Source organism: Brienomyrus brachyistius, chromosome 17 (assembly GCF_023856365.1).
Source record: "Brienomyrus brachyistius isolate T26 chromosome 17, BBRACH_0.4, whole genome shotgun sequence".
Taxonomy (NCBI): Eukaryota; Metazoa; Chordata; class Actinopteri; order Osteoglossiformes; family Mormyridae; genus Brienomyrus; species Brienomyrus brachyistius.
In genome coordinates, this window is record NC_064549.1 from 19,451,168 (window position 1) to 19,477,902 (window position 26,735).

General features: G+C 40.6%; 1 protein-coding gene across 6 annotated transcripts in view; it reads left to right on the top strand.

Moving 5' to 3' along the window:
• The window catches only part of LOC125711306 (diacylglycerol kinase delta-like), a 118,240-nt gene that overhangs the window by 14,419 nt on the left and 77,086 nt on the right, over positions 1-26,735 (top strand). For all 6 annotated transcript variants that reach the window (XR_007382986.1, XR_007382987.1, XM_048980091.1 and 3 more), the window contains 2 exons: positions 11,604-11,708; positions 11,803-11,935. Coding sequence is in view for 4 of the 6 variants with exons in the window: in XM_048980091.1 (XP_048836048.1) it covers positions 11,604-11,708; positions 11,803-11,935 (238 nt within the window). In the remaining 2 variants the exon portion in view is untranslated. The remainder of the gene's footprint in view (positions 1-11,603; positions 11,709-11,802; positions 11,936-26,735) is intronic.

The window sequence follows — 26,735 nt, forward strand, 5'->3', positions numbered from 1 at the left end:
TACAGCACTGTGGGACAGGTTGAAGGAGACTGTCATTGGGCCAACTGAGGAGCAATACGCCCATGACAGTGCGGAAGGTACTTGGTTTAGTGTGGAGGACCCAGACTTATGACTTTGTGTTTGAATTGAGACTCAAGCTAGAGCAACCGTTGAAGCAGAGCACAAACAAAAGTGTTCTGCCACTCTCTACTAGTATCTTTGACCCCAATGGCTTCCAAACACCTTTCACCATAGGAATTACATGTCTGCTGCAGGAGATGTGGGAAATAGTTCCTCTTCCCAGTCAAGTCCTATCACATGATCTGAACTAATAATGGAAGAGTTGGTCTACTGAACTCCCACTGATTCACCAGGTCTCTATACCATGCTCCTATGAAGAGAAGGATGACCAGAGTGACAGGATGACCAGAGTGACAGGGCATCAAGATTCCCCTGTGTTTTTTGATGCCAGCAAGAAGGCGTACAGAGCTTTGGCTTAACTACATTACGTAGAAAAGGAAAAGTGGAAGGCTGCTCCTCTGGATACTTCAAGATCTAGAGTGGCCTCTTTGAGAATCTTGTCGTTGCCATGCTTGGAGTTGATGGGAGAATTGATAGGAACACAGCCTGAAAGAATCTTGATAAACCTGTTAATAATGGAAACCCAGTGAGTTCACATGTGGACAGATTTGTATTACACTGGATTTGCAGCTCCACGTGTAAGTGGAAGCAGTGTATTTCCAAGAAGGTGGTGGGAATCCTGCACCTAACAGACCCTGCATCTTGGTCACACTGCAAGGGTAAAGAAAATCCCAGTGATCATCTGACTTCTAGCCAGGCTGTGAGCTGTTAGTTCAACACTCCCATGAGAAGCTGATGCATGCAGGTGTGCGAGATACACTAGTGCAGTTAAGAGAAAGACACTGGGTAATGTGCAGGAGACAGGTAGTAAAGGGTGTAATGTGGTAGTGGCTGAAGTGTCATGTGTGCAGAAGATTAAAACCCACTGCTGATCACTGCTTTTATCGGGGAATATGGACAGCCGACATCCTCGCCATTTGGACCCTCATTTTTTTTTCCGCTGCAATGATCACCTTGTCCCTTGCTGATTGCCTTAGGAAGCGTATGAGCACTGGTCTTGGGGGGTCTATCAGGGTCCGCCACTGGATGAAGTAGTCGGTGAGCTCTCTCAATCTCACAGTTCAAGCTGGTTCGGAGTTCAAGTCCTTCCTCTAAGATCATATGGATGCAGATCTTTAATGTTCCATTGGACCCAAAAGTTTCTTTCAGACCTATCAGTCTCACGTTATTTCTCTTACTGTGATTTTCCATTATTTTAATGCGGTCCCACATTACTTTCATCATCTTCCTCCTCTTTTCCCCGTCAGCGTGCAGCTGTTCTGAAGTCTCCTGCAGGCCTCCTACACGTGTTTCGACCTTCTTTAGCTTCCCCTGCATAACCGCTACCGCTGTCTTCAGCTCTGTTGTCATTTCTTTAATAGTTGAAATATTCAAAGCCATGTGTTGGAGTGTAGGGTTCATTTTAGAAATTTCCATAAACACAGTTTCGGGACAACGGAGCGCATCATCTGTCGATCCATCTTCATCCCGTGGAGGACTTTTTTGTCGCCATGCGGCCCCTGGTTTTAGGCTGTTTTGATGTCATTTCGTGAAACTTTTACTTTTCTCTTCACAATTCTATGCCGTCTGTTTATAGTGTTTAAAAGTAAGATTAGTTTAAGTATAATGGGAGTCTGTACTTCTCGATAATAAATTATTTTAACTGTCGGATAAAATAACCACCATCTTTTTCGCCGTGCCCACGTGACTAGACTGAGACTGAATCACTATCCCGAACATAGACTGGTAAACCATTACACAATATAGGGGCCCTGTAGCTCAATGCTACAGTTTATTTATATGTGGAACGACAAGAAAACCTGCATTCTGTGACCTGAGTGGACGACGCGGCTTGTAAACTTAAAGTAATTCTGTCAGGTAGACAGGAGCTAAACCATTAAGTTCCTTATATGTAAGTATGAGAACTTTGAAGTCAGCTTTAAACCTAACAGGAAGCTAATGCAGGGAACTAAGAACAGGGGTTATGTGTTCAATCTTCCTGCTCCTGGTGAAAATTTGAACTGCTGCATTTTGAATACACCGCAAGGTACTCAGTGTGCAGTGTGTGCTCCCAGATAACAGAGCATTACAGCTGTCTAACCTTCTGTACACAAAGGCATATATCAATTTCTCAGTGTCTTGAATAGTAAGAAATCGTTGCAATTTGGTGATTTGGCGTAGCTGCTTGAAGCACGCCTTCGATACTGCATTTACATGTGATTTAAATGAGAAGCTTTTATTTAAGATGACATGTAGGTTACAGGCCGAGCTGTTGAGGGAAGTTCAGCCCTTTGGAGTGAAATGTAGAGATTATACTATTGCTATCTGCAGACCTGCCTCCAAGCAACAGAACCTCGGTTTTCTGAGCCTTTCGTGATAAGAAGTTTTCCGCCATCCAGGTTTTAACCTAATTAAAGCAATTAGCTAAAGGTGTGGTGTCGTTAGGTGAAACCGAAATGTATATTTGGGTGTCGTTGGCATAAGGATGATAGTTTAACATTATGTTTTCTCATTATGTTTCCTAATGGCAGCATGTACAGTGAAATCAATAAAGGACCAAGCACTGATCCCTGTGGTACCCCAAATTTGACCGATGACATTGATGATGGAGTACAAGTATTTGACACTTGAACATATTGATAACGATTAAAGTTATATTTAAACCACTTCAACACCGTTTCACGCAACCCAACCTCAAATTTGAGTCTTTGTAATAAGACAGAATGATCAACCGTGTCAAAAGCAGCACTAACGTCCAGAAGCATTAGCACAGTCGTGCTGTCAGCATCAGTTGCCATTGTTATGTCGTTTACAACTTTAGTCAAGGCAGTTTCTGTCCTGTGTCCTGGGCAGAAGCCTGACTGGAAACAATCCAGTATGCTGTGTCTCTCCATGTATGAGTTAAGTTGAGCAGCAACTGTCCTCTCCGGAACTTTAGACAAAAATGGTATGTTTGAAATAGGGCTGTAACTGCTGAGCTCATGTGTATTCAAACTTGGTTTCATCAGTAGTGGCCTGATTACTGCTACTTTCAGTTAGTCAGGGACATCACCTGATAACATGGACGCATTCCGTATGGCAGTTAGGTCTTGCCAGAACTCCCAAGGATTCTTTAAGAAGCTTTAGTGGGGATTGGGACCAGCGGACATGTAGTTGATTTAATCTTAATTATAATAGTTTTTAGGCCTTGTTCATTAATTGATTCAAAATCATTAAGGGTGTGTTCACGATCCGTTTGCACTGATGTTAATTGTGAGCCATTGGGATATGTTTGAAGGATAATGTTTGTAATTTTATCATTAAAGAAGTTCATAAACTGTTGACTACTGAAATTACTTGGAAGCAGAGGTTCAGCCTTGTCTGTTAGATAAGCTATTGTTTTAAAAAGGTAGCAAGGGTTATTTTTATCAATGAGGTTAGAGTAGTAGGCTGAGCGTGCTGTATGATGGGCTAATTTGTATTGTTGCACGCTGTCAGACCATACCAACTTGAACACTTCTAAACCCGTGGATTTCCATTTGTACTGCAATCTGTGGCACTCCTGTTTGCAAGAGCGCGAGTAATTAAACCATGGGGTGTTTCTGGTTGTTTCTACTACTTTATTTTTCAAAGGAGCCATTTCATCTAAAATCTGACTACAATGACTCCACTGTATTGAAGTCATGGGTGACTTCATTGACATCTGAAATAGACATGAAGTTCACATTAATGAACAGACAGATACATGAGGAGCAGAAACTCTATGAGTAATAATCAAGTTTAGCATATGGTTGCGAACATGCGTTGGACCTGTTATGTGTTGGTGACATTCAACAGAGTTCATGAGGGACAGAAAACTTGCTGAAGGCATCAGTCTCTATGTCCACATGCATATTGAAGTCTCTAAGTATTATAATATTCTCTAAGTTAATCACTCAAATTTCCAGAAATAAAATGTATGATCCCTGTCATCTATAAACTATAAGAAAATAGATGGGCGGGACGAACACAAATTAAAGGAACATTTTTTAATCAGAGTATCACATCAAGTCTTAAACTTCTGGGATATTGATGTGGTCAGTTAAGTAGCAGAGAGGGTTGTTTATCATTTTCAACTGCTTTGATGTTAATTAAATTACCAACTGGTGCACCAGAGGGGCAACAATGAGACGACCCCCAAAACAGGAATAGTATAACAGGTGGAGGCCACTGGCATTTTTCCCTCCTCATCTTTTCTGATGGTTTTTTCACTAGTTTTGCATTTTGCGACGGTCAGTGTTACTACTGGTAGCATACCTGGCGATACCTGGACCCTACAGAGGTTGCACCGGTAGTCCAACTCCTCCAGGATGGCGCATCAATACGTGCCATTGCTAGAAGGTTTGCTGTGTCTCCCAGCACAGTCTCAAGGGTATGCAGGAGATTCCAGGAAACAGGATGTTACTCAAGGAGAGCTGGACAGGGCTGTAGAAGGTCCTTAACCCATCAGCAGGACCGGTATCTGCTCCTTTGTGCAAGGAGGAACAGGATGAACAGTGCTGGAGCCCGACAAAATGACCTCCAGCAGGCCACTGGTGTGAATGTTTCTGATTGTTTGGTCAGAGACAGACTTCATGAGGGTGGCTTGAGGGCCCAACGTCCTCTAGTGGGCCCTGTGCTCACTGCCCAGTACCATGGAGCTTGATTGGCATTTGCCATAGAATACCAGAATTTGCAGGTCTGCCACTGGCACCCTGTGCTTTTCACAGATGAGAGCAGGTTCACCCTGGGTACATGTCACAGACGTGAAAGGGTCTGGAGGAGCCATGGAGAACGTTATGCTGCCTGCAGCATTGTTCAGCATAACCGGTTTGGAGGTGGATCAGTGATGGTCTGGGGAGGGGTATCCATGGAGGGATGCACAGACCTCTACAGGCTAGACAACAGCACCTTGACTGCCATTATGTATCGGGATGAAATCCTTGGACTCATTGTCAGACCCTATGCTAGTCCTGGGTACCTCCTGGTGCACTACAATGCCCGGCCTCATGTGGCAAGAGCATGCAGGCAGTTCCTGGAGTATGAAGGAATTGATACCATTGACTGGCCCCCAAGCTCGCCTGACCTAAATCCAATAGAACACCTCTGGGACATTATGTTTCTGTCCATCCGACACCACCAGGTTGAACCTCAGACTGTCCAGGAGCTCAGTGATGCCCTGGTCCAGATCTGGGAGGAGATTCCCCGGACACCATCCATCATCTCATTAGGACCATGCCCCAAAATTGTATGGCATGTATAGAAGCACCTGGGGGCCATACAAACTACTGAGTACGATTTTGAGTTGCTGCAATGAAACTTCAGCAAAATGGACTAGCCTGCCGCATCATTTTTTCACTTTGATTTTAGGAGTGTCTTTGAATTCAACCCTCTGTAGGTTTGTAATTTTCATTTCCATCAAATGATGTGGCATTCTTTCACTCCTAACACATTACCCAGTCCATATCAGTATAGATATCAGCACAATTTTTTTCCCATTGAGATCTGATTCATTTTCAAAGTGTTCCTTTAATTTTTTTTGAGTAGTGTAGTTGCCAGGCCGCCCCCACACCCAGAACCACGTGATTTCTGTACAAAACTAAACCCATCAGATGAGGCTTCAACCAGAGGTATAGTATCTGTGGGTCTGAGCCAGGTTTCAGTTAAAAAAACACAGGTCTGCACTAGTGTCCAGCACCATATCATTAACAAGAAGTGATTTACTTCCTAAGGAGTGAACAGTTTATGTTATCATTCATTCAATCTTGTTAATGGAATGGATATTAAGTTATCCGCACAGGAGCCCCCAGTGGAACACTTACGTCTAAGTCTTAGTCTAATAATGCTTACAATATTCTTTCTATGCTCACTCAACTTTATTCCTAAAAAGTTGCTAGATTTAGGGGATGTCGTGCAATGGAGCACCTGGGTCAAGGCCGAACATGATCTAAAGGTGGGAGAATAAACAGCCTTCGATTTCAGATCGCAAGGTTGAGGCCTAGCTGGTGCCCTCAGTCAGGCAGGTAATTTACTCACCATGTTTTGGTGTAATATAAATGATCCTCTCCAGTTAGGATAAAGACCGTCCCATTTATAGAAACCAGGCTGTTCCCAGAAAAGGTCCCAATTATTAATAAAGGCAAAGTATAATCGATTATAGGCAGAAAAGTATAGCTTCCAGAGGTTTTTTCTTGGCACTGAAAGTAAAGCAAGATTTATTTCTGAAATAAAACCCAATCATCACTTTCAGCTTCTTGACTAATTTAACTATATGCACATTGAATATTGACTTGTCATCTATCCATATACCACTATATATGTATATATCCATATACCATACGTGTATTATGTATATGCTTTGTCTGCCTAGCATCACGTAATCACAACTGAACCGATGGTTCTCTCACACACGCTGCGGGATTGTGGGTAATCGTCTCCCATACTCGGTCTCAGTCGGCATGCGTCACTCGTATAGTCAAAATTTTGTAGAAAAGCACCACCTGAATAAGGGGGTAGCAGTGCGAACTATGTCCATATTTCTGAAAAATCTAAAAGGAGGCAAAAGCGGCTGTCATTGGGTTGGTTCCTTGTTAGAAAAAATTCCAGTGAGCCAACATATAGCAGTGATTCCGTTAGTGAAAATCGTCCTACAAAATAACCCTCCCCTTCTCCTCTCTCCCGTATCTCTCACACCATCCACAAATCTTTTCAAAGGTAAAATGCAGGTTAATTTGTTTTATATATTTTTACTTTATATTTTGTATTAATCATTTTTCTATGAATATTTTGGGTTGTGGAATGAATAATCTGAGTTTCCATTATTTCTTATGGGAAAATTCCCTTTGATATACGAGTGCTTTGGATTGCAAGCATGTTTCTGGAACGAATTATGCTCGCAATCTGAACTTTTACTGTAATCTGTAATATCAGTTGGCTTTATTTTAAACCTTGGATTATTTACGCATACTGAGTAGACAAACGTTTTTTTTTTTCGGATAACAGAAAATATTGGATACTGATACACGGATACGGGGGGACTGCTGTATTTTTCACACAGCTGACATGACAGCTCCCACGCATAACAGCTATCCATCACAGTTGTCAGGCTAGACCTCTCTGATGGACATAGGCATAAATTAAGGGGGGTATGGGGAGTTGTAACACCCCCCCCCCTCAAATAATGAGAACCAGCCAATACAACCCCTTGGACTCCCTTAAATGGTTGAGGTCCTTAACCCCCCCCCCACTGCTCAACCCAAAGGTATGCCCTTGCAGGTATAACTGATCCGGCATTTTTAGATGGATGTTTTGGGCGTAACCAGCAAAAAACCAATCAAATCAGCATGTCACCTCACCTTTAAAAGGCAGCGGCACATAATCTATTGTGGATTGCTATTACAATGCCGTGTTTTCCCGCCAAACAAGATCGATTTTCGGCCAAGGAAACGGACATGCTCATGCACAAGGTGAAAAGGCGTTAGCACGTTATCTATGGGAGCAGCACTGTTCCACCAAGCCTTTTGAATGAAGCAGATGTGGAATGAGGTAGCAGCAAGCGTGTCCTCGTTTTCTGGCATCACCAGACCATCCGCTCAGTGCTGAAAATGGTATAATGATTTCAGCATACCGGGAAAGCACAAGCTTGCTGCTTAACAAGAGCAGCGGCTGGGAACGAGGACTTAATTATGTTTGTATGTTTTTTTTTATTTTGGGTCTACAGTTCGTAAAATATAAGTAGAAGTGTGATCTTTGTTCAAACAAAACACAGCCTCTTAAGGTGTTTTTAAATGTTCAGATAAACATGTCACAAAAAATGCCGCAACCTTCTGAGGGCTTCATTGTAGTGTTCCCCCTGACTTATCTAAATATCTGAAACGCATGTTCAGCGATCAAAATGTCCTGTCAATTACAGTATGTGCTTCATTCTGATAATGAATTTGAAAGGTTTTTATAATGATACAGTTTGTTCTTTACTTAATATTATTGTTGTTCTTTTGGTATTATATTGAACAGTATTATTATGCAAAATGACCAGTTGTACTCTATATATGTGTAGTGGTTGTGGCCGTAGCCTGTCATTTAGTGGTTTTTACCTGCTCGATTAGATTTTAAGCGTTGGTCCACAACCACGCCCCCTGCTTACTAAAGAGCTGTGATTGGACAGTGATTGCATTTTGTGGTGGCATACAGTCATACAGCGCTGTTGGTATGACTCTGTATTAGAGATGGAAATGTAAATTAAATTAATAAAAATTTTTATTTTACATTAATTTATTTTTCCTGAAAATCTTGTGTGCTAGATCACAGTTTTTAGGGGCATTCTGAGATATCTTGAGCCTTTTTTGTCCAGTATTAACTTGCTGAATGAAATTTGCTTTATTGTCTAGATAATACAATGTGGCACCTTGTATTTTACTTACCCAGAAATGCCCTTATTTACTTACTTTTTTGTTTGTTTTTACTTTTTCAGTGATTGTACAAAATATTCAGTTTCCGTTTTATTTGTCATATGCAAGTTAACACAGGCTCAACATTACAATGAAATGTGATTGACGAGAATCAACAAGTCTCTCAGCAATATACTATAAAGAAGTACTGAGGTAGGGGTAGCGGAGACAGCGTTACTGCACATGAAATAAAGTGACGAGTGAGCAGTAGTACAATTGTCAACGATTTAAGGTGGCAGTCAAGTAACAGTATTGCACAGTTTTTTTTTTTACTTTAATTTTTTATAATAAAAATGAAAATGCAATGCAAAGTGTGTATGTGCATCCAGTGAAGTCTGGTGTATGTGTTTAAGTATTGTAGTTGAGGTGTCGAATGGCCTGATGGTAAAAACAATTTTTTAGTCTTGTAGTCCAAGCAGACAGACTCCTGTATCATCTGCCAGACGGTAACAAGGAGAACAGCTGTCGTGCAGGATGGCTGTGGTCCTTGATGATGCTGTGTGCTTTATGGAGGCACCGCTGGAGATAAATGTCCTGAATAGCAGGAAGACTCCTGCCTGTGATGCACTCTGCTGCCTTCACCACTCACTGAAGTGATTTCCAGCTGCTGGAAGAGATCCTTGGTGACGTTAACAAGGAATCTGAAGTTGCTGACCTTTTCAACCTTGAAACCGTTGATGTGGATGGGCTGGTGCTCCCCGGCTGATCGTTTCCGGTAGTCCACTATCATTTCTCTTGTTTTGCTGAGATTAAGAGACAGGTTATTATCCAGACACCAGTTATACAGTGCCCTCACCTCCTCTCTATAGGCCGTCTCATCGTTGTCCGTAATGAGGCCTATGATGGTTGTGTCATCTGCAAACTTGATGATGATATTGGACCTGTGTTTAGCGACACAGTTGTGAGTGAACAGGGAATACAGTAGGGGGTTAAGCACACATCCCTGTGGCATTCCTGTGTTTAAGATGAGTGGTGAGGAAGTGTGTTTACCAACTCTCACCACCTGTGGCCTGTTTGTGAGGAAGTTGAGAATCCATCTGCACATGGATTGTCCCAGCCCGAGGTCGACGAGCTTCGAGGCAAGTTTTGAGGGGATGACGGTGTTGAATGCCGAGCTGTAATTGATGAAGAGCATTCTTGCATATGTATTCCCTTTTTCCAGGTGAGGGCGGTGTGCATTGTCAAGGCGATGGCATCCTCTGTGGCTCTATTTGTTCGATAGGCAAACTGAAGAGGGTCCAACATGTCAGGGAGGGTGGATCAGATGTGACCTTTGACCCCTTCATGATTATTGATGTCAGTGCAACAGGGTGGTAGTCATTCATACAGGAGACCACTGATTTCTTTGGGATAAGAATGATGGTGGATGTTTTGAAGGAAGTAGGGACCACCGACTGCATCAGGGAGAGGTTAAAGATGCTGGTGAACACCCCTGCCAGCTGGTCGGTGTACGCTCTGAAGACCCAGCCTGGAACGCCGTCTGGTCCCGGAGCTTTGTGAGGATTGACCTTTTTGAAAGACCATTTCACGTCTTCCGTTTCCATTCATTGAAATTGATTAGAATTATGACCAAAGCTCTATACATCTATTTTTTGCAACTGCTTGTCCTTTTCAGGTCGCTTGCCACCCCTGATTAAACAGATTACATGACTATAGTTGTGATTTGTAATTGATTTCAGTTGTATAATTAACTTCAGTGTAGATGAAGGGGAGGAGAGAGGTAAAATAAGGATATTTATGTTTTGGGACAGTTGGGAGTGGGGTTGTGTAACTTATGGAGAATGATTGTGCTTTAATGTGTCTAAAAGAATCCACCACCCAGAAGATATATGGCCAATGATTGGCCAGTGGTCAATAATAAAACTGGTGAATGAGGCTTACCCACATTGTTTAAATTACAGCTTGACGTGAATGGTTGCCATTACCCTTACTGTTTTCCTTTCTTCATTAAAAAAGATACTGCAGCTAAGGAATGAAAAAAAATCCTGGTCTGGTGAATCATCTGTAAAATCAGAGTAACCTTTGAATGCCACAACCTGTCTGAATTTCTTTTCAGTCTGGTTCATGCCTTCATGGCTGTGGTGGATTCTTTTGCTAATGGATTATTTCAGCCTGGTAATGCCCCTTACCAAGACTGTGATGTTAGAATTTAGTTAACTAAAGGAACCCAAAGCTATTTTTTTTATGCAACAGAAACCCTCACAGGACCTGCACAGTTTTTGGTAGCCGGTCATCTGACATTCCTGGGCCAACTCACTTAAAATTTAACAATTCTTTTAAAAGCACCAGGCAATGTAACTATTTCAAAACACCATACAGACCTAGGTTATGATAATTGAGTATTGGTGGATGGATTATTTTGGACTTGCTTTGCCAGCCCTAGAAGGATGGGCTCTCCCTTTGAGTCTGGTTCTTCCCAAGGTTTCTTCCTACTAGGAAGTTTTTCCTTGTCATTGTTGCCCCTGGCTTGCTCACTGGCGGCATCGGACAAGGACAAAGTGCTTTGGCTTTGAGACAATATAATATTGTGAAAATGCATTATATAAATACATTTGAATTGAACTGAATTGAATATTGATCTCTCCAAAGTATCATCTGCTTGATCAGCTATTGGAATTAGCCATAATCTTTTCTTTATGTGAATCTTTTTTACATAGAGAACCATTTGTGATGCTTAATGTCATGCTGAAGAGCTTTGATGTTAGTCTTATTTTCAACTTTGAATGGAATCCGAAATTATAATCCTTAAATTTGTAATCTCGATCTGTTTGTATTGCTGTCTTCTGCCTCTTTTTTTAATAAGAACAAAAAATTATAAGAATAAGAAATTTACAAACAAGAGGAGGCCATTCGGTCCATCAAGCTCTCTTGAGGAGAACTCAACTAATAGCTCAGAGTTGCTAAAATCTTATCTTGATTTAAAGGAACTGAAGGTTTTAGCTTGCAGTACACTAACAGAAAGACTTTTCCATACTCTAACTACATGCTGCGGAAATAAAAGTGCTTTCTCAAATCCATTTTAAAATGTTCTCCCGCTAATGTGTGTCTTTCTTCCAATAGATTATCACTCCTTGTCGAAAGCTAATCCTGTGTGCAGAGAATCGAAAGGAAATGGAGGACTGGATAACAGCATTAAGGACAGTGCAGAACCGGGAATACTTAGAGGTGAGCAAGACATGATTCATCATGATTCAGCAATGTAAAATTCGAGTGTTGCTGATCCCCTTAAACCATGGTGATTTTCTTCCTGTTCCTTTAGTCCACACAGTATAGCATGGACCACTTCTCCGGTATGCACAATTGGTATGCCTGCTCACATGCCCGGCCCACATACTGCAATGTGTGCCGTGAGGCTCTCTCTGGTGTCACATCTCATGGCCTGTCCTGTGAAGGTAAGTAGCTACCCACAAACCACCATCCCAAGTAAGCAGTCACTAGCTGAAATTCTCCTGTTACTCTCTGAACAGGAGAATTCACATTTGTTTCTGGAGAGAAAAGATCATTTGTTGAGAAGATTCAAGACAGCCTTTTTGCACTCTATGAATTAAGAAGAAAATCAGATTTATTTGGTCTTTTTAAATCACATAATAATTTTATAAGTCTATGTCAGAGTGACTCAAAGTTACATAATTTGTCATGTAAAGCCAGCTCTAAAACAGAAGGTGAATACTTTTAAAGGAGTGTCACACAGGCAGAACGAACAGCAGCATACCCTCTTACCTCTAGAGCTTGGTGGTTTGTATCTTGTCTCTACTACTGCATTGACAGAGCTTACCTGTTCTTCCTGTATTTGCGGTAGTTTGTATTTCATTTCTGGTTTAATTTAAAAGAATTTTTATATATCGCCATTCACAACATGGATGTGTTGTGATACAGTGCAACATCATAAAGAAGGAACAATACATGTATCCATCCATTATCGTAACCGCTTAAACCCCACTGGGGTCGCGGGGGGTCCGGAGCCTATCCTGGGAACAACGGGCGCAAGGAACAATAGAAAAACAGACAAATGGAAAGATAAGGAAATAAAAGAAAGCCAGATGACAACAGAGGAGAGGAACCAAAAACTATGGAAAAAAGTAGGGAGAAAAAGAACCTCTAGAGGTCCAAGGTCAACTGGCTGCCCACCTGCCCTGGGCATGCTATCATTATAGGAAAAAGAAAAGAGTGGACTTGCTTGCTAAAAAAGGTGTAGACCGTAATCAGTCAAGCCAAAGTCCAACAATGAGTCAATTCTCGAATTCTCAAGAAGCATTTGAGGGATCTTTTCCAAATGTTGCAGACAGATTTAGTCTTGAGACCATTTTTTGTGGTCTTGGTCTCATCTCAGAATCAAATTTATTTTTACTTGGTCTTTTCTCCATATCGGACATAGAAGACTCTCTCGCCAATCGAGACCACTCATCAAAATGATTCAATATTTATTCATCCATCCATCCATCCATCCATTTTCCAAACCGCGTATCCTACTGGGTCGCGGGGGGTCCGGAGCCTATCCCAGAAGCAATGGGCACGGGGCAGGAAACAACCCAGGATGGGGGGCTGGAGGAAACCCCATGACGACATGGGGCGAACATGGAAACTCCGCACACATGTGACCCAGGCGGAGACTCGAACCCGGGTCCCAGAGGTGTGAGGTAACAGTGTTAACCACTGCACCACCATGCCGCCCCTCAATATTTATCACAATGGCTAAATATTCACTTGTTTGTAAACCCTTAGAACCTGACAAATGCAAAAAATGATTTTCGCACCCATTAATCTCAGGCTCATAACCTTGGATAGGTATAACACACAAACATGACTCACATATCTTTTTAATTGAGAGAATTTATGTCATCTGCTCTTCCAAAATATTCCAGAATAATCCTGTGCACGATGAGTCATATGTTTTAAACATTTTCCGCGAAAAACCAGCTGTAATAATCCATAAAACATCAATATTGTTCACCTAAGACGGAAAACAAAGCACGTATTTGCTTCCACAATAATCCACGCGCTACCCTACTGGGAAAATATACACATAATTAATTTATTAGCCTATAAATAAATGGGCTGGGGTTCTACTAGAAACAACAACATAAACTTGTATTCTATTTATCAGGTAGACAATTTCTTGATATTTTCGCAATATTTATTCACAGATATTTGTATATATATGTTTGATGTCAAGCTCCGTTAAATCAGTTGGAAAAAGAATGCGCTCATTGTGTAACTGGAACACTTCATACATGTAAATACAATGAAGTGCTACACCGTTGGTTTGTTGTTGGAGGCTAAAATGCTGACTGTTTCTTTCTCAAATTTCACTTTACCAATCATAACGTATATAGGTGGAAAAATGATACAGACAGACATCCAGCATTAGACTTAACTAAAGTCTAAACTAAACAATGCTTTTCTATTTCAATTTCTTTCAAATGTTAAGTGATAAAAAAATTAAAAAAATATAAAATCATGCATTACTGTCTTTTGCATAACTTCAACAAGTTACCAAATGGATGCAAATTCAAAGATATTAATTTCTGCCTAGCATTAACCATGTATTCATTCATAATACTAAGCCATAGAAAGGTCCCCAATGAAACCCCTGCACTCCCACATAACAGAGACTCCAATCTCAACATTTATAAGATTATATTTGTAGTGCCTGCAAATTTGTATAGTAGTAGATGAGACTAAAAATTTAGAAATTTCAGTAGGTGCAAGTAGTTTTTCCCTCATAAGAAGGATAACATCAAACATTTACACAACAAATTACGACATATCTGAGTATCCCAGAATGTCCTGAAAACAAAACCATAAAGTTTGCCTTACTCATGTACATACAATGTAATAAGCCTAAAATCAATGGGATAGAAAAACACTCAAAAACGGATAGGGTTCAAAGCGTAAAAGGTTGCATAAAAGGCCTTAATAGACAAAGTAAGGATGAGAACTAAAGGTACCTCTGACTGTATCTTAACCACAGCACAGCTGAGTTCATGCTGATAAATGAAGAAAATGAATGCATCTTGAGAAGTGTCCTGCAGCTGGGAGTACCCAGTGAATATGATTAATGGTGATAAATTGGTTTTACCTGACCGACATTCCATATATGATTGTATTTATTTGGCCTGCAACGTCTTTATAATTCTGGCTAGCAGAACGATCCTTCGGTTTCACAAAATAAAAAATGATGTAACATTATCCCACTAAGTGTTGGCAAGTTCCACCTTATACATTTCATTTCATCATTGTCATTAAATGCTTATTTAAATCACATTTTTGTTTTAATTATCACACAAAAAACCCTTCTCCAGCCTGTATTATCATCAACATTTCTGTCAATGAAATTAAACCTGTATTAACTGTGTACTAAATAAATCACAGGGCCCTGATGGCATCTTACCTACAGTGTTAAAAGAGATGAGGGATATTATTTGCCGACCCTTAACTTTACTGTTTCAAAAATCCTTATCTGAAGGTGTGGTACCTTCTGATTGGAAGCACGCCTTCATAACGCCTATTTTCAAAAAAGGGGATAGAAGTAATTTGTCTAACTATAGGCCAATCAGTCTAACTTGTATAACTGGTAAAGTTATGGAGGCTATAATCAAAGAGAAAATGGTAGATTACCTGGACTCCAATAACATTTTGCTGGATAGCCAGCATGGATTTAGGAGAGGTAGATCCTGTTTAACAAATCTGTTGGAGTTTTTTGAGGAAGCTACTCAGGAAGTTGATGATAAGAAGGCCTATGATGTCATCTACTTAGATTTCCAAAAGGCTTTTGATGTTGTCCCCCACAAGAGGCTCCTACTTAAACTCAAAGCGACAGGTATTTTAGGTACCGCAGCGACCTGGATTGATAACTGGTTAACAGATGGGAAACAGCGAGTAGTTATAAGAGGCACAATGTCACAGTGGGCTTGCGTTCATAGTGGGGTACCGCAGGGTTCGATTTTAGGACCACTATTGTTCCTAATTACATAAATGATATGGATACCAATATATACAGTAAACTGGTGAAATTTGCAGATGACACCAAGGTGGGTGGTGTAGCAGATACTGAATTAGCGGCTCAGCAGCTACAGCGGGATCTTGATTTAATTAGTGACTGGGCCGATACCTGGCAGATGAAATTTAACGTCGATAAATGTAAGGTACTCCATCAAGGGAGCAGAAATATAAAGTACAGGTATTTCATGGGTGTCACTGAAATAAAGGTAGCTGATCATGAGAAAGACCTTGGTGTGTATGTTGATGCTTCCATGTCCCATTCTCGCCAGTGTGGGGAAGCAATAAAAAAGGCCAATAGGATGTTGGGGTATATCTCCAGGTATGTGGAGTTTAAGTCAAGGGAGGTAATGCTAAGATTATACAATTCCTTGGTGAGACCTCACCTAGAATATTGTGTGCAGGTTTGGTCACCATATCTTAAAAAGGACATTGTGGCCTTAGAAAAGGTGCAGCGTAGGGCCACAAAAATGATTCCTGGTCTTAGAGGAATGTCATACGAGGAACGGTTACTTGAGCTAAATCTGTTCAGTCTCAAGCAAAGGAGACTGAGGGGGGACATGATCCAGGTATATAAGATTCTAACAGGTTTGAATGCTGTTCAACCAAATAGTTTCTTCAGCATTAGTTTAAATACACAAACTCGTGGCCATAGGTGGAAATTAGCGGGAGAACATTTCAAGCTGGATTTAAGGAAGCACTTCTTTACACAGCGTGTAGTCAGAGTATGGAATAGCCTTCCTGATAATGTAGTGCAAGCTGAATCCTTGGGTTCCTTTAAATCAGAGCTAGATAAGATTTTAACGACTCTGAGCTATTAATTTAGTTCTCCCCAAGCGAGCTTGATGGGCCGAATGGCCTCCTCTCGTTTGTATAGTTCTTATGTTCTTACTGTGATTTGGTCTAAAACATCCTGCTTCAAAATTCAAGCAGTGCAACGATCCCAAACTAGCGTCAGAGGCTATAAACGGAGAACAGATCACCACCAGACTGCAGCTACAATTACAAAGATAATTTTATTCAGTACAATTCATGCAGCAACCCATCGGGTCGGATCTGGATTCACAAAGAGTTCGGTCCCGCTATCTCCTCGTAGCAAACCACCCCTTTTCAAGCGTGTGTTAACCCACGCTACCACACAGTAAATCCTGCACCACACAACATCCCCATTAGGGCACGGCACACCAATAGCACTGCAATACAAGGTAATCCCCACACTTCGGGCACAGGCAAGCGTTACGGGACCTGAACCGCCCCTATAGTCCTGTCCCGACCCTAAGTGGTTACGCTGCTCCTTTAAAAACACACGAAATACACACACAATAAAGACATAGTTAAAACAGAACACCCCCTCCCCCCCGAGGATCAGGACCCTCCCCCGGGGAAGGAATGATCGCACCGGTCCGTCACCTAGGACATCCCACGGCAAGGGAATTTCCTCCCCCCAACGCCAATCCGTCCATATGAGGGTGCCACTACTCCCGTCTATCAACCACCCCGCCTACACAGTGGTCATAGCCTCCTAACCCCACCGTCCTGACTGTCCTCGCCCTACCACACGGGGAACTGTCCCTACAGCCCGCTATCTGGCTTCACCGCCGGCAGCCCTAAACGGCGTGCGAGCGGCACCTCCCCCCCAGACCCAACGCTTACGGCGCCTCCTAGACCAAACAAAAATAAGGTGTGACTTATTTGAAAAAAAAATGTTACATTTGTACAGAAGGATTTATATTGAAATTTTAAGAAAAATTGTTTGTTTCAAATTATACTGCAATATAAATTTTAGGCCATACTGCCTAGCCCCAGGATAGTACCTATGTTCCACATTTTATAGTGTGTTGTGTTATTTAGACTCAAACATTAGTCTGTTTCTGATCTTGTCTCGGTCTTGCCCTGCCTTGGTCTTGGTCTTGTCTCGGTCTCGGTATATTCTTCTTGGTAATGACTTGGTCTCAGTTTAGGTGGTCTTGACTACATGACTAGACAGATTGAGTTGTTGAACAAGTGTAACTTATGAAATATTGAGACATATCACACCAAAACTGAAGCAAGTGCACTTAGTGGCAGCAAAGGGAAGCAGACGACATTTGACCTTGTGAATGTGGTAAGTGAAAAAATATTTGATGGATCTTATTACAACTTCACAAAAATGTTACGGTATAAGGTGTACATTTTCAGATGTAGATTTTCATCCATGTACGACTCGTTGCATACATGTGTACACCCCTAAACTAATACTTTGTTGAAGCACCTTTTGATTTAATTAGAGCATTCAGTATTTTTGGGAACACACCTGCCATCAATGAAAGTAACTCTGATGAACCCCAAATAAACTTCAGCTCTCCTAGTAGGATTTTCCTGACATTCATTCAGTTGCATCCTACAGCAAAAGCCATGGTTCACATTTGGCTTACAAAGCATCATAGGGATCTCATTGCCAAAAGGTATCAGTCGGGGGAAGGGAACAAAAAAAAATCCACGGGATTAGATATACCATGGAACACAGTGAGGACAGTCATCAAGAAGTGGGGAAAATATGGGACAACAGTTACCAGGTTAATGTTACCGAGAACTGAACTTCAATCCAAAATTAATTAAAAAACTGGTCAGGGAGGCTGCCAAGAGACCTACAGCAACACAGTCTCCCACATTGTCCATTTATCTGGGCCATGGGGTAGGGTTGCAAGATGGAAGCCTTTTTTTACAAAGAAAAACATCCAGGCCCAGCAAAATTTTGCAAAAAAAATACATCAAGTCTCCAAAAAGCATGTGGGAAAATGTGTTTTGGTCTGATGAAACCAAGGTTGAACTTTTTGGCCACGATTCCAAAAGGTATGTTTGGTACAAAACAACACTGCGCGTCACAAAAAGAATGCCATACCCATTGTACTGTTCTCGCTACATGCTTTATACTCCTACGTAGTATGTTAACGTAGTCAAACAGCCAGCCAAACTCGAATTTCACAAGATAGGAATTGAGCATCTTGCACCTTTATTAACAATGCTGCATGACAGGTGAAATTTTATGAGTAAAACTGTATCACAGAAAAAAGGAAAAGTTTTTTCAAATTTGTGCTTTAAAGCCAGTAAATAACTACAGTAGTATAAAGTCAAAATAAAGTGCTAACACTAAATATTCATAAACATTATTATAATGCCAATGTGGTTCTCAGTTAGCATAAAACGTTTTACAGGTTAGTGCTATCACTATTGTTTACTTCTATGCTAATGATCACAAAACCATCTAAATCCATACATTATAAAAATATTCAGATTATTTACACATTCTTATTCCAAATAATAATAACCAAAACTTACAGCCATTGCTTTGGAAGGTGCTGGAAAAGCTTAAGTTAAAGACAAAAAAACTTTCTAACAAGCACACGTCTGCTGCGCTTCACTCCACATTACTTTCAGGTACACTTATGCATCCCAGAATGCATTGCATGTCTAACAACCCTTTAAGTCAAAATAAAAGTTGCGCAAACAATATCAAGGTGTATTGCTTTTAAACCTTAATTAAACATGAACTTTTATGAATGATCCAGCCAGAGCCCAGACCTAAATCCAATTGAAAATCTGTGGGATGTCCTGAAGTGGGCTGTGCACAAGAGATGCCCTTGCTGTCTGACAGATTTGAAGTGCTTTTGCAAGGAAGAGTGGGCAAATATTGCCAAGTCAAACATGTACCATGCGACTCATACCCAAAATGACTGATGTAATTAAATTGAAAGGTGCTTCAACAAAGTATTAGTTAATGGGTATGCACACTTATGTACCAGCTTATTGTATGTTTTTTATATCCCCCCAATGTTACGTTCCCTGAAAGCGGGTAATCGCACGGACAGGCAGGCAGGCAAGGATCAGGTAGGCAGGCAGAATACAGGGCAGTACTAGGGGTTTAATCAAAGGACTCGGGGCAGGAAACATCAGACGACAACTAACTTCAATGACAGACAAGGAACCAGGGTAAGACGCGGACTGAAATACACAAGACGGAGCAAAATAACTAAACACAGCTGGGTATGATCAGGGAAGCACACGTGGATAATCAGGGGGGCGTGGCACACACGAGGATCGTACGAGCTGGGTGTGACACCCAAACAGATTTATTTCATTTGAATAATACAGGTTATAGGTCACATTAAAGGTATAAAATGTTTTGAAATGATATACCTTGGATCTTTTTGCAAGCTTCCCAGAAACGTTGTCCAGGTCAGTGATTCTCATGTGGGGAAATGTTTTTTTGAATATTCTAAAACAGAGTCTATAATTTTTTTCCCCATCAGCAGTCCCCACCCTACTCAGTATATTGTATTTGTGGCAGTCTAATAACCAGTCATTAAAATTCAGCATGAGGAACTCCATTTAATTGCATCACATTAAGGCGAGTCACATAAATTGCTCCAGGGGCCTGGGTAAATGGCCTGACCTTGCACTTAGATCCCAAGCATTGTTCTCAACGGTGTCTCTTAACATATATATGTCTGTGTGTATGTCTGAAAAACTCTCAATATACAGCTGTGTGTTTTAGTACGAGAGGGGATTATAGGGCTCTTGAAAGAAGAAACAGGCACGCTTTGGTCCATTCAGAACTATTTTATTAAAAGTGATACAAATTATGAAATATAAAGTGAGACAAAATCATGAAATATAATCAGCAATAGTAACAATATATATAATAATATATATAATAACAAAATTATGGAATATAATACGGAAAAATTATGAAACGCCACAAACATTGATAATTCAGTGCAGTATTCAGTGCAGTTTGTATATCTTTAATATTTATTACTCTTCATGTCTCAGTTGTCGAGTTGCATTTTCAATTTCGTTGTCCAAGTGACAATGACAATAAAGATTATCTTTGTAAGTAGTCCAAAGCGATACAAAATTAGGAAATGTCATAAGCATAGGTAAATAGTCCCTCTAATGATTAAAATGCCTCAGCAGCTGCATAGCTATTCACACTTGGATGTGTGAATCACCCACCTTCACGCACGGACCGGGGAACCCCTTTCAGTCCTAGCAGGAGACCAAAACATGTGTCCTGATAAGTGCCGGGCAATGCACGCTCTATCCCACAGCTGAGCGCCGGTCAGCTGGTTGTATGTGTGTGGGCAGGGAATGGGCTGATCAGGCTCACCCCTCCCCTCAGGCAAGACACTCTCAATTTTCCAATTCCCATCTAATTGGAGTGAAACGGCCTGCAGCTACAGAGCATACCTAAGCAACACTTTCTCTTTTGATTTCTAGAAAAACAAGGCAAGCGCCCTTGGGCGATGGTCTCTCTTCTTCCCCAAAAACAAGATAAGCGTCCCAGTATGAGATTCCGTAAAAGCAGTTATTTGTGTAAAAAAAAAAAAAAAAACGTTATACAAGTGATCAGTGAAAAATATGTTTATGCAGTTTTGACCTTAGCACAATAGTATTATGGGTGAATCATGGACGGCGTATTTGAATCTCAGGATGATTAGTCCATACACAATCAAAATCAATCCATACTTCAATCACCTTATATGTATGTCTGCTAGGTGGAGTTGGAGGCACTCCACCGGACTGTGAGTAATCATCTCGAATAATTACAACTTCCCAAATCATTATAATAATAGGTGGACATTCAACAGTGTTCTTTAATTTCTTTAACACAGATTACAGAGGTGGCATCAGCTGAAGTGACAGGGTTTAACTGCTTTCAGGTGCTTCCAGCTTTAGAGCCGGAGGAGACTGGGGAGGCAGGAGGGTTCTTGGGCACTGAGAAGCCCCCTCCCCGCAGGAAGATGGAGGTTGTGGTAGTAGGGGATTCAATGATTAGAGGTGTAGACAGTTATGTGTGCACCCATAATAGAGGGTCCCGTACGGTGTCCTGCCTGTCTGGTGCCCAGGTAGGGGACCTTCCGAATCGTGTGGACAAGCTTTTGGCCCTCGGCTGGGGTGGATCCAGTGGTCATGGTGCATGTTGGCACCAATGACATAGGAAAGGGTAGGAGGGCTGTTCCGCAGGATAAATTTATAGAAGTCGTGGATAAACTTAGAAGCAGAACATCCATGGTCCTATTCTCTGGAATACTTCCTCTGTCATGTGAAAGCCAGGCTAAGTTAACTGAGATAAGGAGATTAAACGCATGGCTAAAAAGGGTGGTGTAGGGATGAGGGGTTTAGGTTTATGGGGCACTGGAAGACCTTCTGGACAGGTGGGACCTGTTCAAGCCGGACGGGATGCATCTGAACCAGAGGGGAACCAGAGTATTGGGGAGGCGTATGTGTAGAGTAGTTGAGGAATGTTTAAACTAGGGACTGGGGAGGCAGGGAGATTAGTTAAGAATATAGGTGGGGAGAGACGGAAAGCCCCAATTAATATTACAAGTGGGCACTGTAAAAGGCCTACCCTTCGCGGTCTGTACTTAAAATGCTTGGAGTATTAGAAACAAAATTCATGATTTAGAGGCATTAATTTCATCAGACGCAACATTATAGGAACAACTGAAAGATGGATGAGTGACAATGATGGAGAAGAATATAATATGGATGGTTACTCATTGTTCCGTAGAGACCAGATAGACAAGAAGGAAGGTGGTGTTGCATTATAAGTAAAAGAAAACTTACAGGCAAGGGAGCTCACTGATAAAAATAAAAGTACAGAAGCTGTATGGGTAAAACTAGATGCTAAAAACACAAATTAATTGTCGGTGTTTCTTATAGAGCACCTACTGTAGCTGCAGAGGAAAGTAGAATGTTATATGACAATATCAGGATTATGAGTAATAAAAATGATGTGGTGGTTATGGGTGATTTTAATTTACCTGGGATACAGTGGGACACTCTGGCTCTTCTGTAAATGAACTTGAGATGGTGGAATTAGTACAGGATTGTAAATATATTGTAAAATAACATTAAACTCACTAAGAGGAATGTAGAAAGGAAGTTTGCATTAGAGGCTAAGGATGACATTAAAAGTTTCTTCCAATATTTAACTCCAAAAGAGCTCTAAAAGCAGAAATCACTAATCTGCAGGGTAGTAAGGGTCTCATAATTGTAAATGAAATTTAGTACAAATTCACCATTGTCTATGACCAATATATGTATACAGTGAGGGAAATAAGTATTTGAGCCTCTGCTGAATTCTTGAGTTGACCCATTAATAAAGAAATGAGAAGTCTGTAATTCCATTGGTGTGTTGATTTAAACAGGAAAAGATAGATAATTAACAAAACAAGCAAAAAAAATCATTATGTAACAGTCATAAACCAATTTGTCATTTATATAGGGAAATAAGTATTTGAGCCTCTGCTGAATTCTTGAGTTGACCCATTAATAAAGAAATGAGAAGTCTGTAATTCCATTGGTGTGTTGATTTAAACAGGAAAAGATAGATAATTAACAAAACAAGCAAAAAAAAATCATTATGTAACAGTCATAAACCAATTTGTCATTTATATAGGGAAATAAGTATTTGATCCCCTACAAGCCAGCAAGAAATTAGGTCAAGTACATGGCCACTAACACAACACATCCATCCATCCATCCATCCATTTTCCAAACCGCTTATCCTACTGGGTCGCGGGGGGGTCCGGAGCTTATCCTGGAAGCAATGGGTATGAGGCAGGGAACAACCCAGGATGGGGGGCCAGCCCATCGCAGGGCACACTCACACACCATTCACTCACACATGCACACCTACGGGAATTTAGCAACTCCAATTAGACTCAGCATATTTTTGGACTGTGGGGGGAAACCGGAGTACCCGGAGGAAACCCCATGACGACATGGGGAGAACATGCAAACTCCACACACATGTAACCCAGGCGGAAACTTGAACCCGGATCCCAGAGGTGTGAGGCAACAGTGCTAGCCACTGCACCACCATGCCGCCCCTAACAGAACACAAGTAATACTCAATTAAGTATTAACAGATACCAAGCCATCATTGTCATTTAATGGCACTAATTTGTTAAATAGTATTCTTGGGTCACTAACCTGTCTATGTCTTCAACCTTATCACTCTGGGAAATACCAAAGAGACATCTAAGTACATCGGAGAAAAGATTGTTGACCTTCACAAAGGTGGAATTGGCTGCATTACCATCAGCAAACAACCTGGTGAGGAAGTGACAACTGTTGGTGGAATTATTCGCAAATGGAAGAAAGACAAAATAACTGTCAATCTCCCTCGGTCTGGGGCCCCAAGGAAGATTTTATCTCATGCAGCATCACTGATCTTAAGAATGGTGAGGGCTAACCCCAGATATACATGGGAGGAGCTCGTTAATGATCCCAAAGCAGCAGGGACCACAGTCACCAAGAAAACCATTGGCTAGGGCCCCCCCTATGCTGTTACGGTTTGAAATCCTGCAGTGCTCGCAAAGTACCCCTGCTCAAGAGGGCCTATGTTCAAGCCCATCTGAAGTATGCCAGTGAACACCTGAATAATTCCAGTGAGGCTTGAAAAAATGTTATGTGGTCAGATGAGACCAAAATCGAGCTGTTCAACTCTACTTGCTGTGTTTGGAGGAAACAGAATGCTGACTAGGAAAACCATGCTTACTGTCAAACACGGAGGTGGAAGCATTATGCTTTGGGGGTGTTTTTCTGGCAAGGATATAGGACTACTGCACCGCATCGAAGGAAATGCTCATGGGGGGCCCTAGCCAGTCTCCGGACTTAAATCCCATAGAAAACCTATTGAGGGAATTCAAGCTTCATCTATCCAAATGACAACCTAAAAACCTTAAAAATTTGAAGGAGGTCTGCAAAGAGGAGTGGATGAAAATTCCTGATGATCTGCACGCAATCCTGGTGACCAACTACAAGAAACGTCAGACAGCTATACCTGCAAACTATGGTTATTCCACCAAGTACTGAAGTATGTGTTCTAAGGGATCAAATACTTATTTCCCTAGATAAATGACAAATTGGTTTTCAACTGTTACATAATGATTTTTCTTTCTTGTTTTGTTAATAATCTGACTTTTGCTGTTTAAATAAACATACCAGTGAAATTACAGACTTCTCAGTTCTTTATTAATGGATCAACTTAAGAATTCAGCAGGGGGTCAAATAATGATTTCCCTCACTGTAACTATGCTGATGTGGTACAAAGTCTAGCTAAGTTCAAAAATAAATAAATGGCAGGGCCCTGATGGCATCTTACCTATAGCTTTAAAAGATGAGTGATATAATTAACCAGCTTTGAACTTTACTATTACATAAATCCTTATCTACTGGTGTGGTACCTTCTGATTGGAAGCATGCTAATATAACACCCATATTCAAAAAAGGGGATAGAAGTAATCCAGCGAACTATTGGCCAATCAGTTTAACTTGCATAACTTGAAATGTAACGGAAGCTATAATCCAAGTGAAAATGGTTGATTACCTGGATTCAAATAACATTCTGAGGGATAGCCAACATGGATTTAGGAGAGGTAGATCCTGTTTAAGTAATCTACTTGAGTTATTTGAGGAAGCTACAAGAGAAATTGATCACAAAAAGGCCTACAACATGATCTACTTGATTTCCTGATTTCCAGAAGGCCTTTTATGTTGTCCCCCACAAACGGCTCTTGCTTATCCCTCTGGGATCTAGGGCTAGGGAACACACTTTCACTAACTGGGGCATGGTCACACATTTCATTCAATATCATAAACTTAATTCATGGCAAATAAATTATTTTGTATATATTTGTTTTGGCATTAAACTTATCTTAATCTTTTATCAATCTTGTACTTTGTAAATTTGTCAGATTTATGAGAGGTTTCTAATTTGACATCAAAGTATAAACATTGCAAAATGCAGTTGTTTTCGGGTCCTTGAGCAAGGCCCTTAACCCCCAGCTCCCTGAGTGCCCCAACAGATGGCTGCCCTTCCCGGACAGCTTACTCTACAAAGAACAAGTTGAGGGAAGCATAAAAAACAATTTCCCCATGGTGATCAATAGAAGTATCAATTATGAATAATTATTATGTTATTTAGAAAAGGGCCCCATATTTCCAGGAATTTATCATTTGAATGTTGAAGTGAGTATTTGATTTTTTTTTCAAGGTCTTCAATGGAAAACAATCAATTGTCAATCAAAAGCAGCTGTTTATTAGGAAATTCACTACGCAAATGTCACAAGCAACGCAGTTACTGAATATATTTGAATGTGTGAAACTAACCCCAATATTTCAGTCAGTGCTTGTTGTACATGCTCAAAAATTACAGAAATAAATCTTTATCTGTCCACTTAAAAATACGTAAAATAAAATCTCTCAAATAACAGAATAAATTGCAACTCGCTGAAATCTTTGATCCTGTTTTCATTCAGTAGTTGCATACACCACTTTCTTGCTTTATGCGGTTTTAATATTTTAACGTTAATGTTTTAATTTTGTCAGAATGAACGAACAAACAAATCGATGTCAATGGAATATTATCATATAGTATTTCCGTTACAGGTGCTTAAAATGGTTAGAGTTGTGATTTGTTGTGACTTAATTTTCTCATACCGTTAAATAGAGCGCAAAGCCTTCATATATTATAAACCGTGAATTTTACTAATTTTAATGAGCTTCTCTAATGTATCATTTAATATGTTCAGTATAATGCGTAAATAAGTTTCTTAATCCAGTTTCCTGAAAGTTGTCTGTAGTGGGTGAATCTGAATACAAAAAGCCAAGTTGTGACAAACCTTCACATTATCCAACACGTAAGATAAAGATTAAAAACAAATACTATGAAATATATATATATATAATATAGTCTTTTTCAGATGATTTTCTCAGTCGACTCAGAGACTATCAACATGGAAATAAATGACTCTGATCTTATGACCAAATAATTTGCTTTGTGCAAGAAGCGCCATCTAGCGATCATTATGTTTCAGTAACAGTGTCCCTGTCTAAAGATTTAGCGTTCTTTTGACTGCTTAGCTGCGCTATAACTAGGTCAAACCAGCACGATGCTTCTAGTGTTAAGCGGGACATCATGTCCATCAACAGGTAGTTTTTGCTGCCATAAATATTTGTGATCGCATAGTGGGGGTATGGGCAGGTTTCAGTGTATGCTGTTTATGTTAACAGGCTGCATAATTCATATTGAATATTAAGCTATATTGTTAAAGCTGCACTTACACTATATATATGAATTTATCTGAAATCAATTCCATTTTAATTCTACTTCCTTATGTTCAAAGTTGAATTATACATTTT